The sequence below is a fragment of the Otolemur garnettii genome, unplaced genomic scaffold (assembly GCF_000181295.1).
Source record: "Otolemur garnettii isolate 467f Iridium unplaced genomic scaffold, OtoGar3 scaffold00023, whole genome shotgun sequence".
In the NCBI taxonomy this organism is placed as follows: Eukaryota; Metazoa; Chordata; class Mammalia; order Primates; family Galagidae; genus Otolemur; species Otolemur garnettii.
In genome coordinates this window covers 1495926-1510791 of record NW_003852418.1, presented here as the reverse complement: position 1 = coordinate 1510791, position 14866 = coordinate 1495926, and the positions used below count along the sequence as shown (strand labels likewise).

The 14866-nt window shown below is 48.3% G+C and overlaps 1 protein-coding gene across 1 annotated transcript in view; it reads right to left on the bottom strand.

The window, feature by feature from the left end:
* The window catches only part of ARHGAP40 (Rho GTPase activating protein 40), a 39558-nt gene that overhangs the window by 12071 nt on the left and 12621 nt on the right, over positions 1 to 14866 (bottom strand). Inside the window, exons 2-7 of the mRNA XM_003787589.1 lie at positions 9473 to 9669; positions 6995 to 7212; positions 6342 to 6417; positions 5723 to 5871; positions 2883 to 3048; positions 307 to 398 (exon numbers count right to left, since the gene is read on the bottom strand). Coding sequence (XP_003787637.1) covers positions 307 to 398; positions 2883 to 3048; positions 5723 to 5871; positions 6342 to 6417; positions 6995 to 7212; positions 9473 to 9669 — 898 coding nt within the window. The remainder of the gene's footprint in view (positions 1 to 306; positions 399 to 2882; positions 3049 to 5722; positions 5872 to 6341; positions 6418 to 6994; positions 7213 to 9472; positions 9670 to 14866) is intronic.

Below are 14866 nucleotides of genomic sequence, written 5' to 3'. Positions count from 1 at the left end.
CCTTAGGTGTACGTGGCTGGCGCCTTAGCCGGTTGAGCCACAGGCGCCGAGCCTCTGAGAGCTTTATATACATTTTTTTCATTTAGTTGTTAATCCGAGGAAGATACTGTTACTATAATTCCATTTTACAGATGATGAAAGGGAGGTCCCTGGAAGTTCGAAACCCACCCCAGGTCTCTGAGCCAGAATTTGAACCCAGGTCTGCCTGATTCCAAAGTCCCTACTCCTGTGCTGGACAGCTCCCCCAAATGGAGCCCACAGGCAGCCTCTGAAGGGTTAAATAAGCCCACACAGTGAACAACTCACAGCTTGAAGGACCAGTGGGACCCGTGCGCTGGGGAGGACTTTGTGGTCAGCTTCCAGCAGACTGTCAAGGGGCACACCAAAGAGGCGAGTTTCTGCAGGAAGTCAGGAGAGCAGAAGCTGCAATTTCACTTCCTGGAGTGACGGGGGGGCGTGGGGGGCTCCCACCTGCAAGATCTCCTAAGCGACTAGAGTCAGACTCCTTTCCCTGTGAAAGGACTGAACTCTCTAGAAGACAGCTGAACCCAAACATCTCCACAGCATTTTCTTTTCTTTTTTTTTTTTTTTTTTTGAGACAGAGTCTTACTTTGTTGCCCTTGGTAGAGTGCAGCGGCATCATAGCTCCCAGCAACCTCCAACTCTTGGGCTCAAGTGATTCTCTTGCCTCACCCTTCCAGAAAGCTAGAACTACAGGTGCCCACCACAATGCTTGGCTATTTTTAGAGACGAGTCTCACTCTTGCTCAGGATGGTCTCAGACCTGTGATCTCCCCATTCCAACCTCCTCAGCCTCCCAGAGTGCTAGGATTACAGGTGTGAGCCACTGTGCCCAGCCCTTCTTCACAGTTCTTAAGCAGAACATTTGGCTTCTTCCATAACAAAATGTTAGATATGTCACAGAGCCCCAAATCTCAGATGGATAAAGAGGTATGGAAATGCTTTATTGCTCCAAGGAGTGCTGGGCATGCTAAGGGCCAAGTTCCTGAGAAATATATTCCCCAGTTCTTCCTCAACCAGCCTGGGTTGAAGTCTTCTTGGGGGAAACTCCTCCTTCCACATCTCCCCTGCAACTTTCTTCTTTTTCCCTTCCATGCCCATCCCACCTCTGCCAGACCCCTCCCTCTGGTCTTTCTTATATAATGATTGTCTTTGGAGAAAGAAGCAAAAAATCACGATGTGTAATGCTGACAATGATGCAGTGAGATGAACACTGTCATATAGTATTGAAAGGCAGTATGTATCAAGTACTTAATTCATAACCATACAAAAATAATCTAAGATGCAAAGTTATATGTACAGCAATTATAAGTGTGTTTTATAATAAGAAAAACATGGGCACAATAAATGCCCACTATTAAGGAAATGGGGAGATATATTAGGATACATCCATAAGGAAGAAAATAGTGCAGTGATTAGAAATCATGTTTTCAGGCCAGGCACGGAGGCTTACGCCTGTAATCCCAGCACTCTGGGAGGCTGAGGCAAGTGGATTGCTTGAGCTCATGAGTTCAAGACCTGAGCAAGAACGAGACCCTATCTCTAAAAACTAGCTGGCACCTATAGTCCTAGCTACTGGGGAGGGTGAGGCAAGATGATTGCTTGAGCCCAAGAGTTTGAGATTGCTATGAGCTATGATGCCACAGCACTCTACAGAGGGTGACAAAGTGAAACTCTGTCTCAAAAAAATTAAATTAAAAAATCCACGTTTTTCAAAGAATATTTAATACTTGTGCTAAATGATACCATTATTTTTTTTTTTTTTTTTTTTTTTTTTTTTTGAGACAGAGCCTCAAGCTGTCCCCCTGGGTAGAGTGCCGTGGCATTACAGCTCACAGCAACCTCCAACTCCTGGGCTCAAGCGAGTCTCCTGCCTCCGCCTCCCAAGTAGCTGGGACCACAGGCGCCCGCCACAACGCCCGGCTGTTTTTTGGTTGCAGCCGTCATTGTTGTTTGGCGGGTCCGGGCTGGGGATTCGAACCCGCCACCTTAGGTGTACGTGGCTGGCGCCTTAGCCGGTTGAGCCATAGGCGCCGAGCCGATACCATTATTTATTCCAAATTCATTACCCCTCCCTGTACCCACACTCTTCCCCTTGTGAATTTTTGACTTTTCCCATTTGCAAAGCAGAGTGTACTTCCTCACCCCTTGCTTTGGGCTCGGCCATATGACTAGTTTGGAACCATGGCATGGTAACCTACCATGGTGTGATAGAGGTTACTCTCCACGCTTCTGCTATCAACATGAGAACACGCTCTAGACCTCTGAGGCCAACGTAGACCCAGCCAACAGCTTAGAGCCCAGCCCAGCCTACATGACCCAAACTACACAGTTTGCCCACAAACATGTGGGCAAGAATAAGAGTTTGGGGGAATGTTTGTTATGTAGCATTATCATGGCAATCACTGAATGATACAACTGAGAAATGTCCGTAATTCTATAATATTAAGTGAAAAAGGGCCGGGCGCCGTGGCACGCCTGTAATCCTAGCGCTCCAGGAGACTGAGGCAGGTGGATGTCCTGAGTTCAGAAGTTCAAGACCAGACTGAGAAAAAGCAAGAACAAAAACCACAGAACAAAACAAAAAAATTTAAGTGAAAAAGGCCACACACACACACAAAGGAAGACAATACACTAAAAGTTAACAGTTCTTCTATCTGAATTGTAGTTTTCCTTTTTGTATTTTACCCCATTTCCAAATTCCCTACAATAGGCAGGAATTGTTTTCATATGGAGAAAAAGAAATAGTATAACCAGAAGAAATACAGAAGCCTGTCTTGGTGGGAGAGCCCCGGTGCCACTCCCTAGGGGAGAAAGCTGGGACACTGGTCGCAGAGTTGGTGCTGGGCTGGGGTGGCTGACCTGCTGCCTTCCACTTCCCAGCCTTGTTCCTCTTCAGGTCCAAGCCCAGGACGTCGCAGAGAGCGGTCAGCTCTATGAGGGCCAGCGGAGGGACCTTCTTCATATCCTGCAGGGACAAGTCTCCTATCCTCGTCACGCCAAGTCTGCCTTTGTGGATTCTGAACTTCTAGAGAGGGAAGTAAAAGCAATTTGTCCAGCACTGAATGATGAGGTGACGTGGCCGAGCAGCCTGGCACGTCTGTGTCTGACACGCACCTTGGGACCCTCCCAGCCCTTCCAGGGATTTGCGCAGGACAGGGGGCAGAGTGGGTGAGAGCAGGGGCACAGGGGTACGTCCTAGATTCAAGTCCACGCTCTACCTCTTACTAACCGGTGACACTCTGAGCCTCTAATTCCCCACCTGTAACCATCACCTAGGGTCGGCCGCGTAAGGGTTTTTTGAGAATGAATCGAGCTACTAGGTATAAAGTGTTCAGCACAGGGCAAAGTACACAGCGACGTCGCAGATAATGGAAGCCGTTTTTACGCCCTGCATCCCCACGAGAAGGTCTGGGGGAGGGAATCACCTCAGGCACCTCTTATCATTGCTCTTATTCTCGTCCTTTGTCCCTCCCTTCACTCCTCCATCCTCAGCCCTGGCCGCGAAGTGCACAGAAATAAACAATGCTCGACCCCGCCATCTAGAGGCCACGCGGGGGAGCTGCAGACAGTTCCCTGAGTTCCTGTCGCCAAAGCTGAGACCTGCCAGCAAGAGGGACAGATTTACCCAGCGTTGCCTGGAGGGATTGACCAGATGACTACCTGGCCAAATGGAGTGCTCAGAGTGTGTCTGGAGGGGTTTGGGAGGGAGCATGCTGTGGTTGTATTTAATAACGTTGTGGTTATAATACAGCCTGGTGCTTGGTGCCCCGGCTATGGTGTCAGGCTTCTGGGTTCAAACCCTGATGGTAGCTGTGTGAGTTCAAGCAAATAATTTTACTTGTCTTTGCTGATTTTCTCATCTGCAAAGTGGAACTAATAACAGTTTCTGCTTCGCAGGACGGCCGGGGAGATTAAATCCAATAGAGCACATAAAACATAATGCCTGACACATAGTGGGTATTCAATAATTATTAACTAATACTTTTCTTTAGTCTATTTATACAGTTACCACCAACATAACTGAGTGAAATTAAATCACGTACATAAAGTTCTTGGCATAATGCCTAGTCTGTGGTAAAGATCAATCTGTGATATCTTTAGCATTATTAATTATCATCATCTTTCAAAATTTAATAGGGAAAATCATCAAGGAAGACAAGATAATGTTGAATACTAATTATCTCTGATGCTTAAGGAATATAAACTCATTATTCAAAGGTTTTATTTGATGCGCTATGGTTATGCAAGATATTATCACTGGGAGAAATTAGGTGTAGAGTAATACATGGGAACTTTGTACTATTTTTGCAACTTCTTCTGAGTCTAAAAGTATTGCAAAGTACAAAGTGTAAAATAAAATTCCATTTGAATAAATGAAAATACTTCCACTTCGGAATAGAGGTTATGGTAGGGGCAGGCAAACTTCTTCAGCAGGAGAGGATAGTGGTCAGTTGGGAAAAACCCTAGGGTCAGCGCCAACAGTTTCTGGTCTTGGCCTTGATGGCTGCTCACTGAGCTCCATTTCTCATTTTTCTATCATAAAGTGGGGGAGCCATTACAGCACCCATCTCCAAGGACAAGGTGAGGAAAAAAGCCAGTGCCTGGGAAGCCTTGGGAACAGTGTGGGGGGTGGGGAGAGGCAGAGCATCCCTCAGTAAAATGACACCCAGGATGATCCAACCATATCGTAACCTGATCAATGAAGAAACTCTTCTTAGAGTATCAGCGGACTGTACTCTGTACTTCACAAAAGAAGTCAGAAGAGTGGTAACCCCAGGGAGAGGGGGATGACCTGGGAAGGGCATGGGGGCCCTGGGGGAAGGAAGTTTCTATGTCTTGATTTGGGTGGCAGTTATACAGGTACACACATCAAGCAGTACATGGTAAATCTCTGTATACTTTACTGAGACTTATACTTCAATTTCAAAACACTAAATATCAATGATTACATCCAAATTTGGAATGAACTGGGCTAGGGCAATTGAACATTTGGAAAAAAATATTTTTTTCTCTCTCTTATACCAGGCACCCACATTGACTTTTAAAAAATAGCTATATTGGCTCGGCGCCTATAGCTCAACCAGCTAAGGCGCCAGCCACGTACACCTAAGGTGGCAGGTTCGAATCCCCAGCCCGGACCCGCCAAACAACAATGACGGCTGCAACCAAAAAATAGCCGGGCATTGTGGCAGGCACCTGTGGTCCCAGCTACTTGGGAGGCGGAGGCAAGAGACTAGCTTGAGCCCAGGAGTTGGAGGTTGCTGTGAGCTGTAATGCCACGGCATTCTACCCAGGGGGACAGCTTGAGGCTCTGTCTCAAAAAAAAAAAAAAAAGCTATATTTATGTTTTAAACTAAAATAAATAAATAAATATATATATATATATATATAATAGCTAGAAAAACATCTGTTGATGGATAGTATTCAGTTTGCTAGATGAGAGAGGACTGTCTAAGGATGAAGGCAAAGAGGATCAGTGAGAACATTAATCACTCTACTACACTGTAAGCTCCCTGCTCCCCAGTCTTTGATCACCAGCAGTCACTCAGTAAACATTTCTGGAGTGAGTTAAATACTTCAATAATTCAACAACTTTCCCATTCAATGCCCGGTGTCATGGAAGAGGTAAAAGGGCCGGGCAGGATGTGCTGGTTCTAAGGACCACACCTAGCTATCAGCCCTCTGGGCAGTGTCCTCACCGGCAGGGAACCCTTGCCCCAGGCACAGGTGCCTCCCAGGGATGGCCTGGCCCTCTGCAGAAGGGCTGCAGCTTGTTCTGAGTAGGCAGAGTCCATGTTGAAGGATTCCTCCTGCCCAGCCTGCTCCTGAGGCCTCCCGGGCTCTGCTGCTGTCATGGGAAACAAAACAGAGAGGCAATGAGGACTGGCTGCCCCAAAGCAAGTTCTTAGGCTTGGGACTCAGGCCCTTAGCCCCATGAAGTGATCCTCTAGGCTCAAGTTCAAAGCCCAGGATCAAATCACTAGGCTTAGGGCTCAGGTCCATTACCCAGAAAGTGATTTCCTAATTAAGTCTCATTACCCAGGAAGTGATTTCCTAGCTAACACTTATTACCCAGGAAGTGATTTCCTTGTGAAGTCCTATTGCCCAGGAAGTGATTTTTAGAGCTGAGGCCCTTGAGCCTGGTAACAGCCCAACTTGTCCCCTCAGGGCTCCTCCCTTTTTCCCTCCAGTTGGTAAGGCAGGGAACCCGCAAGAAGATGGAACTGCTCAGAGGTGTGCACATTCTCTTCACAGCAGCCCTTTGTGATTCAGCAGCCCTAAGGATTCACAGGGCCCTGGAGAATGAAGGCTCCTTACCTAGAAGAGATTTAGAAGCCCCGCAGCTGAGCTGGGTCCATTTCATACCTGATTCTCCATTCTCTGAAGACGCTTCCTATGCAAATTATAGACAGTGCCCAGTTAGTCATGCAGGTAGCAGGGAATACTCACACAACCCTGGGAGATGGAGCCATCCACACCCCCTTCTTCATAGATACAGCAGCTGATGCTCAGAGATGTGCAGTTACCTGCCCAAGACCCCACAGCTGCTAACTGGACATTTGGACCCAGGTCTATCTGTCTCCACTGCCTATGGTTTTAAACACTGTATTACACTTCAAATCTATTCCAAAAAAGATGTCAGACTTGAAGGATCAGCAGGATATAGATGTGATGATAAAAAGTATTATAATTGTACTGATAATAATTATGGGGAGGGAACCTAAGCTTTCATGTCCACCCAAAGACACACAGTGGTAACAACCATAGACATGTTGGCAAGCACAGCAAAGACCTACATACAACGTAGGGACATAGTGGGATGCAGAGAGACACAAGTGTGCAAGCCACACACTCTAAACACACACACACACCACCATAGCGCCACAGAAGAATCATTGTATCTCTCAAGCAGTGGTGCCATCACAGAGACTCCCATCAGACAGGGCTGCAAGGAGCCATAGGTCACTTACTCCTGAATTGAAGACCCCAAAGATGTCCCTGACATCTCTGATGGGAGCCTTGTGTCGTCTTCGGGCTGAGCAGGTATAAATGTCCACCCGGCGGCACACAGCGGCCACCTGGGTCTGTGTCAGGGTGGACAGGAGCTCCGGGTGATCACTGCCCAAGCCTGGGCCACCGAGGAGACCTGACAGGCCTGTGTCCTGCAGCCACTGGGATTCAGCTTCTCCTTCTGCCGGTGGAGGGAGAACACCCAGATGAACACACAGCTCCACGTCAGCCGCACACGTCAGCACAGCCCTACCTGGAAGCACCCTCACCTGAGCACTAGAGCTTCCCCGCATCTTATCATGAGACTCATTAACACCAGCCAAACTGTCCACAGGGAGGAGATCTAATGAGACACTTGAGGGGGAAGGTATAATGGCATTAGCCAGTATGTGTATTTAAATCTATAAACTATAATTCTTTAGAAACAGCACCAGCTAAAGAAGGGCCCTGTGTGTCCCGATTCTGGAATATAGCAATGATCTCACTTCTATCAAATCTGGCTGAAACCATCACAAGGTCACATGGGCCCAGTGTGCAGGCAAGCAGTTGGTGTCCCCTCGGGAAATTTCCCATATTCAAGACGTTGTTTATGGTGGATTAGTCCTCTCCATGCTTGGTAAGGAAATTGCCATGGTCCTGTAGCAGAATCATGAATCTAAATTATATATATGTGTATATATAGATATATATATATAATTTTTTTTTTTGAGATAGTCTCACTTTGTCACCCTCAGTAGAATGCCATGGTGTCATAGCTCGCAGCAACCTCAAACTCCCTGGCTTAGGCGATTCTCTTGCCTTAGCCTCCCAAGTAGCTGAAACTATAGGCGTCCGCCACAACGCCTGGCTATTTTTTGTTGTAGTTTGGCCGGGGCCGGGTTCAAACCCACCATCCTCGGAATATGGGGCAGGTGCCCTACTCACTGAGCCACAGACGCCGCCCTGGTAGGGGCATATTATGATGACAGGACCACAGGCCCCAACTCCAGGAATTGCTCCAGGAGTTCAACCTCGGGGCCTGGGAATGTCCTCCCCAGATTACTGTACTGCAGTGGGGTCTTCAGATCACACCTGAGAAACACTGGCTCTCTCATGGAGGAAATGGACAAGAGCTTGTGGAGGAAGTTGAACTCATGCTCGAGAGGATCAATGGGGCTTATTCAGCTGTACCCAGTATTGACCAAGTTAGTCAATGAGGCACTGATGATTTTAAAAAACTCAAATAAAACTGCTTTTATGGCCGCCTGGGCAGAGGCTAAGAGTCACGGGGCAGGCGGTGCTATTTTACATAGGGAAACTGGTGACATCTGAGCTCAGTCCTGACTGGAGAAAACAAGCCACCCAGATACCCAGGAAAAGAGCATTCCAGGCAGAGGGAACAGCAAGGACAAAAGGCCTGAGGCAGGAATGTGTTTAGGTTCTCAAGGAAGCCGGCAAAGCCAGTGACGACCAGCCCAAGGGGAGGAGAGGAGGCAGAGGGGTGCTTGTTGCCAATTCAGTAAGGCCTGATGAGCTGTGATGTGGTGGTTTTACCAAATGTCTCCCAATTCGTTGACTCTCACCCCCTCGAGATGGAGCGTAATTTCCCTCCCTTTGAATACGGGCTGCACAGAGTGACAGAACATGGCAGAAGGGAAGCCATCTTTCTTCTGATGCTGGCTTATAAACAGCAAGGCAGCTTCTCCCTGGCTCTCCCTTGGGACCCCTGTGCTTGGAACCCAGCCAAGCTGTGAGGAAGCCCAGGTCACATGCAAAGGCCACCGGGAGGTATTCCAGATGGCGGTCCCAAGTGAGGCCCAGCTGAGGGTCACATCCCCGGCCAGGCACGGTAAGTGAGAAATCCTTTGAGAGAACTCCAACTGCAGCCACCATTGGACTGTCAGCGCTTCAGAGACCCTGAGTGAGAATTGCCTGGCCGAACCTGGTCAACTCCCAGAACTGTGAGATGATAATAATAATAATAATAATAACTGATCATTGTTCTTTCACACTGCTAAGTTTGGAGCGGTTTGTTACACAGTCATAGATAATAGAGACAGACAATTGTCTATAACTTTGAGATGGAGAGAGAGCTGAGGATTCTGAGCAGGGAACTTGGGATTCCCCTAGAATGTTAACTCCACAGAGAGACTTTGTTTTGTGTTCATAGCTGCACCCCCATGCCTATCAAATAGTCAATAAATATTTCCTGAATAACTTAATCTAAGAAGGGACAGCATTTAATTTACATTATTAAACAGTCGTTCAGACTGTGGCATGAAGGACAGGAGCTCGGGAGTGAGGGTGAAGCAGGGAGTCCAGCGAAGAGGATATTGCAATGGTCCAGGCAGCAAAGAAAAAACCCTTTCATGTTCTGGTTCGTGCCTGGGTCTGCTCACACTTTCCCACTTGGATGGGGCCCTGCCACCCACCCTGCAGGCCCCAACTGGGTCCCTCACCCTCTGGGGGCTGGCTGTCAACCATGCTGCTGTCCTCCTCCCTCAGCTCATCCCGCTGCTGAATCCACTCCACCTCCATCCAAAAGCCGTCCAGGGACAAGCTCTCCGCAGAGGACTGCGGGGAACGGCCAGCAGGGCGCGGCCGAAGGGGATTCTTCTGTGGAAGTTGACTCGTTCGACCAGAGGAGGGGTCAGAGCTGTAGGAAGAGGAGAAGATGCAGGGGGGTCAGGCAAGTCCTGCTCAGGACGGCATCTGCCCTGAGGTTTGGCGGGTCTTCAGACATCAGCCTGGGGCCTTTGGGGGCTGGGCAGGCTTCCCGAGTCTGCTTCTCAGGGGTGATAGACACACAGCTGGTCTCGACAGATTGACCAGTTACCACCGCCCCTTCAGGAGCCTTGGAAACCAGTGAGGCTGCAGAGACAGAGCAGGGCCAGACCAATCCGCTCGTCTCCACCTTCTTGGGCAAGAAGAACACGCTTAGATACACGTCTGGTGGAGCCTATATTCATAATAGACAAGTAAACACCAGGACAGGTGAGGAAATGACGGGACTGTACTTCACTCGATTTTTACTGGGAAAATCTCTGATCTCCTCCCGGCCGCCACCCCACTTCTCTATGAATCTGCCCTGGTTTTCCTGATTGTAACATAGTACCAACTTGTCCCTCCCCTTCCCCAGCCCCTGACCAGAGCAGGAACCAGGACTAGAGGCAGAGGTGCTGCCCATCACAGGAGCCCATCTGACCCTCTCAAGATGTTGGACCAAGGACATGAGGGGCTTGGTGTCAGGCACAAGAACAGGGAAGCCGTGGGGGCTTCCAGGGGTCACAGAGGGGACTCTCTGCAGCCTTGGAGAGCTGGGAGGGACCGCAAGCTGTGTGGTTTACCCCTAGAGTCCCAGTTCCTGCACCCTTCCCTTTAATCCCCTCTTCTTCCCAAGCTACACTGAATAAGTTTCCACTCCAGGTAATCAAAGAATCCCAGAAAAAGACAGTGCATATCTCTTGGCCCAGAAAAATACAGTCTGGGGCTTCAAATGAACTTGGGGACAAAATTTCTGCTGCTGGATGGAATCTTTGAGAAACCATGGGATGGTAATGATGCCAAAAATACTAGACTGGGAATGCACTTGGGCTCTGATACCTATCAGTGAATAGACCATAAACTACCCCTGCCGGACAGAGCAAGGCAATACACTCCCCATCTCCTCAGATGGGAAAAAATGTATTTATTTATTCTTTGAGACAGAGTCTCATTGCGTTGCCCTCACTAGAGTGCCATGGCGTCACAACTCACAGCAACCTTAAGCGATTCTCTTGCCTCAGCCTCCCAAGTAGCTGGGACTACAGGCGCCCGCCACAACGCCCAGTTATTTTTTTGTTGTTGTTGCAAGTTGTCATTGTTGTTCCGCTGGCCCAGGCCAGGTTCAAATCCTCCAGCTTCGGACCCCATAACCACTGTGCTACTGGCACCAAGCCAGAAAAATGTATTTAATACATTCTGAAAATTCTTTATAATATCTGGGCTTCATACTGACCCCAGGAAAAGTTCTGGAACAGATTTTTCTGTTCTATCCGGAAACAGATAAAAGGCAAAGAGAACATAGAAAAAACACAGATGATTTGAACTCTCTTATTAAAGAAGAAGATTCAGGGGCGGGGCCTGTGTCTCAAAGGAGTAGGGCGCCGGCCCCATATGCCAAAGGTGGTGGGTTCAAACCCGGCCCTGGCCAAAAACTACAAAAGAAAAAAGAAGAGGAAGAAGAAGAAGAAGATTCAATTATGTTTTTTAAAAAGTCATTCATATGCTGATTTTTAAAATTTTTTTTATTAAATCATAGCTGTGTACATTAATGCAGTCATGGGGTACAGTGGGCTGGTTTTATATGCAATTTGAAATACTTTCATCAAACTGGTTAACGTAGCCTTCACGGCATCCTCTTAGCATATGCTGATTTTAAAAGGTACATAATACAAAATGGCAAAGGTCAAAAGCGGAAGGATGGCAAAATATTGACTAAAGGCTGACAAAAGACAAAGTTATAATATCACTTCCAGATTAAGAAGCAGTCTGACGGGGGCAGTGAACCCACAAAGAACCCACACGACAGGAGTTTTTACCCACCTACTAATAGCAAAAAGAATAAACGGGAACTGTTAGAAATACCCTATTGACAGAAATATGTTGTCCTCAACACTCTTCCCTTCCCCGCATGAACCTTCCTTTCCAGTTTCCAAGTTTGACGGTTCTGCAAATTTTTGCTTCCACCACCCCCCCACCCCCCACCCCCGTCCCCTCTGCCAAGGACAGGCTTCCCCAATATCCCGGCCCCTGCATTCCTTTCACATAAGACCTGGCCCACGCTGGTTGCACTAGAAACAATCTTGAAAGTGAAAGCTTGTTGAGGGAGGGAAGGTAAGACAACTGTCTGGCACATGGTAGCTGGCTATCAGCTTTGGGGGGCACGGAGAGGGTAGAGGGATACAGGCACAGGTGGCTCCACTCCACCGCTCCCCCAGTGTAGTCTCTGTGACCTCCCCCTACCTTGTCACAGACTGTGTGAGCGACTGCTGAAGGGTACAGCAGTTCCTTGGGGTTGATGGCTGCACAAGCCAGGGACTGTAATGAAAGTTGGTGACCGGCACACATTCAATGCATGAAACGCACAGTGTGTGAATTCCATCTCCACAAAGCCCACACCATTCCCATGTGTGCTCTGCACAGGGCCAGATCGGACGCTGGGTGCCTCCCTTGAGCTTTTTCTGCTCTACCAATAGAACAGAAAATATTCGGAGAGTCTTTTTTTTTTTTTACATATTTTCACTGATTGTGTTTCCCATTATAAAGCCAATATGCAGTTATTGTAAAAATTACCAACGATGTGGAAGTGAATAAAGTTAGAAAATTAATCATTCCCCTACAACTACTACCATATTACTACGCTAACACTTTGCTGTGCAGACGCCTCAGATTTCTCCTTTGGCATATTGAATCCTGTTAAAGACTGTATCTAGGCTCACCTCAGCCTAGATGCAGCCTAGATGCAGCCCCCCACCCACCCGGGGACAGTCCCAGGCACGCTGAACATTGTCTAGCCCTTTGCAAAGGAGCTGGGTGCACATAGGAGAGTCCCCATCCGGCTCAGTTTACTTAAAATGTCTCCGTCTGCAGCAGAGAGAAACCACCCCCTCTTGATGAATACTTGGCTGCTTCCACTTGTCAGGATCCCAGAAAACACTGGGAGAAGCCTTCTAGCATCTGTTACCTTGTAGCTTTGTGCAGACAAAAAGAAGAACGTGCTAGAGGTACAACTGCTGAATCAAAGGGTGTGTGAAGTGGTAACACTTCCTGCCAAATCGTCTTTGAGGAAGGGTTGTTGTATTGGCTGTTTATTCGTTTGTGTTGACTTTACTCCCGATGCCCACCTGTGCTCCCTCTGATGGGATCCTGAGTCCTGGAGCCCCAGAAGCTGCATTTTCCTTGACCCTACCCACCGATGTCCCCCCAACTTCTGGAAGCATGATCCAGGACCCAGGGCCAGCTTCAGGAATGTGTGACCAGTGCCGTCACGCAGAGCCCCACGTGCAGATGGGGCCCATGCTTGTTGCTTTAGTCCTCTGCTGTCACCATCTTGAAATTCTTAATAATTGTGAGTAGGAAGCCCCCTGTTCCTTTTACACACAGCCTGTCCTGCTGGTACCTCACCCACAGACCCTGGCTTGAGCCTTTCTTCTGAGTGTCCTTCCCACACCCGGAGCTCAACTGCGAATCATTAAACGCACTCAAATGTGCAAAGCAAAGAAGCCTCCAGTCTGCCAGTGCCCAAAGGAAGGGACAAGGTCCACTGTCTTGGCAACAGCTTGGCCATTTTCGCCGAGCAGAAGCTTCGCTGGAGACCAAGTCCCAGTTAATTATAAAATTGGCTGTTCCGCTCTATTTATGCTTTTTGAGAAAACTGCTAGTCGGTGCCTCCTGCGAGTCTGTGTGGCACCCCATGCTGGGGCACAGCTCGTGTCTTTGGTTGCTTTGCTATTCGCTTGGAAATTACTGGCATCTGTGTGTTTTCGTGACAATTTGAAAATTGCAGTGACTAAACCAAACAGAAGTCATCAAATGTGTCACCATTTGATAGCTAAGCAGTGGGGCCGGGGTGGGGGGGGGGGGGGGGTAGGGGTAACAATCACTTCTTTGGAAGAACATTCTGAGGAGGTCAGAGACGGGCACAGGAAAGAACAGAAAGGAAATAGAACGCCCCTGTTCTAACAGTGGGATTGTCCCAGCATCACACTCTGCAATGTGGCCCGGAGTCTCCTTTTAGGAAGAGCACAACAGGTGCTCAGCAGATCCACACGATTTGTTCAGAGACTTACAAACATAGCCAAGGTTTCTGTTTATTTTGTTTCCAGTGTTATATAGAATATACAGAAAAGTGCCCAGATCCTAAGTGTCCATCCAGCACGATTGTCTCCAGTTGTAATTTGGGTTTTTTGTTTGTTTGTTTGTTTTTTGAGAGAGTGTCTCATCTGTCAAACTGGGTAGAGTGACATGGCACCACTGTAGCTCACGGCAACCTCAAGCTCTTGGGCGGAAACTATCTTCTTGCCTCAGTTTTTCTATTTTTTGTAGAGATCGGGTATTTCTTGCTCAGGCTGGTCTCCTGAGCTCAAGCAATCCAGCTGCCTGGGCCTCCCAGAGTGCTAGCATTACTGGCATGAGCCACTACACCCCCTGCCCCTGTAATTTGGTTTTTAAGCATTTACGGAGCTTACTACTTGCCGAAGGGCAGACACATGCAAGCATCAGTTTAGTATTCCCATCAACCCCCATGTGGGGGCGCTATTGTCCCCAACTTACAGGTAAGGAAACAAACTCAGCAGGATTAGGGGACCCACCCAGACTAGTCCAGTTGGCAAGTGGCAGAGAGGATTCAAACCAGAAAGCGAGCGCTTATCCCAGGACTCTTAACCGCTGGGCTAGATCAGTGGTCCCCAATCTTTCTGGCTCCAGGGTCCGGTTTCATGGAAGACAATTTTTCCACTGACAAGAGAGAAGGGGGAGATGGGACAGGAGGTGGAGCTTAGGCAGTGAGGAGAGCAACGGAGGGCCACTATAAATACAGATGAAGCTCTGCTCACTGGCTTCTCGCCTCCTGCTATGTGGCCCCGTTCCTAACAAGCCACCGACCAAAACTTTTTGGCACCAGGGACCAGTTTCATGGAAGATGATTTTCCCACAGACTGCCAGGGTGGGGTGGGGGAGATGCGACAGGACGCAGCGCTCAGGGGTGATACTGTGCAGTCCAGTTTCTTTTTTTTTTTTTTTTTTTTTTGAGACAGAGCCTCAAGCTATCTCCCTGGGTAGAGTGCCGTGGCATTACAGCTCACAGCAACCTC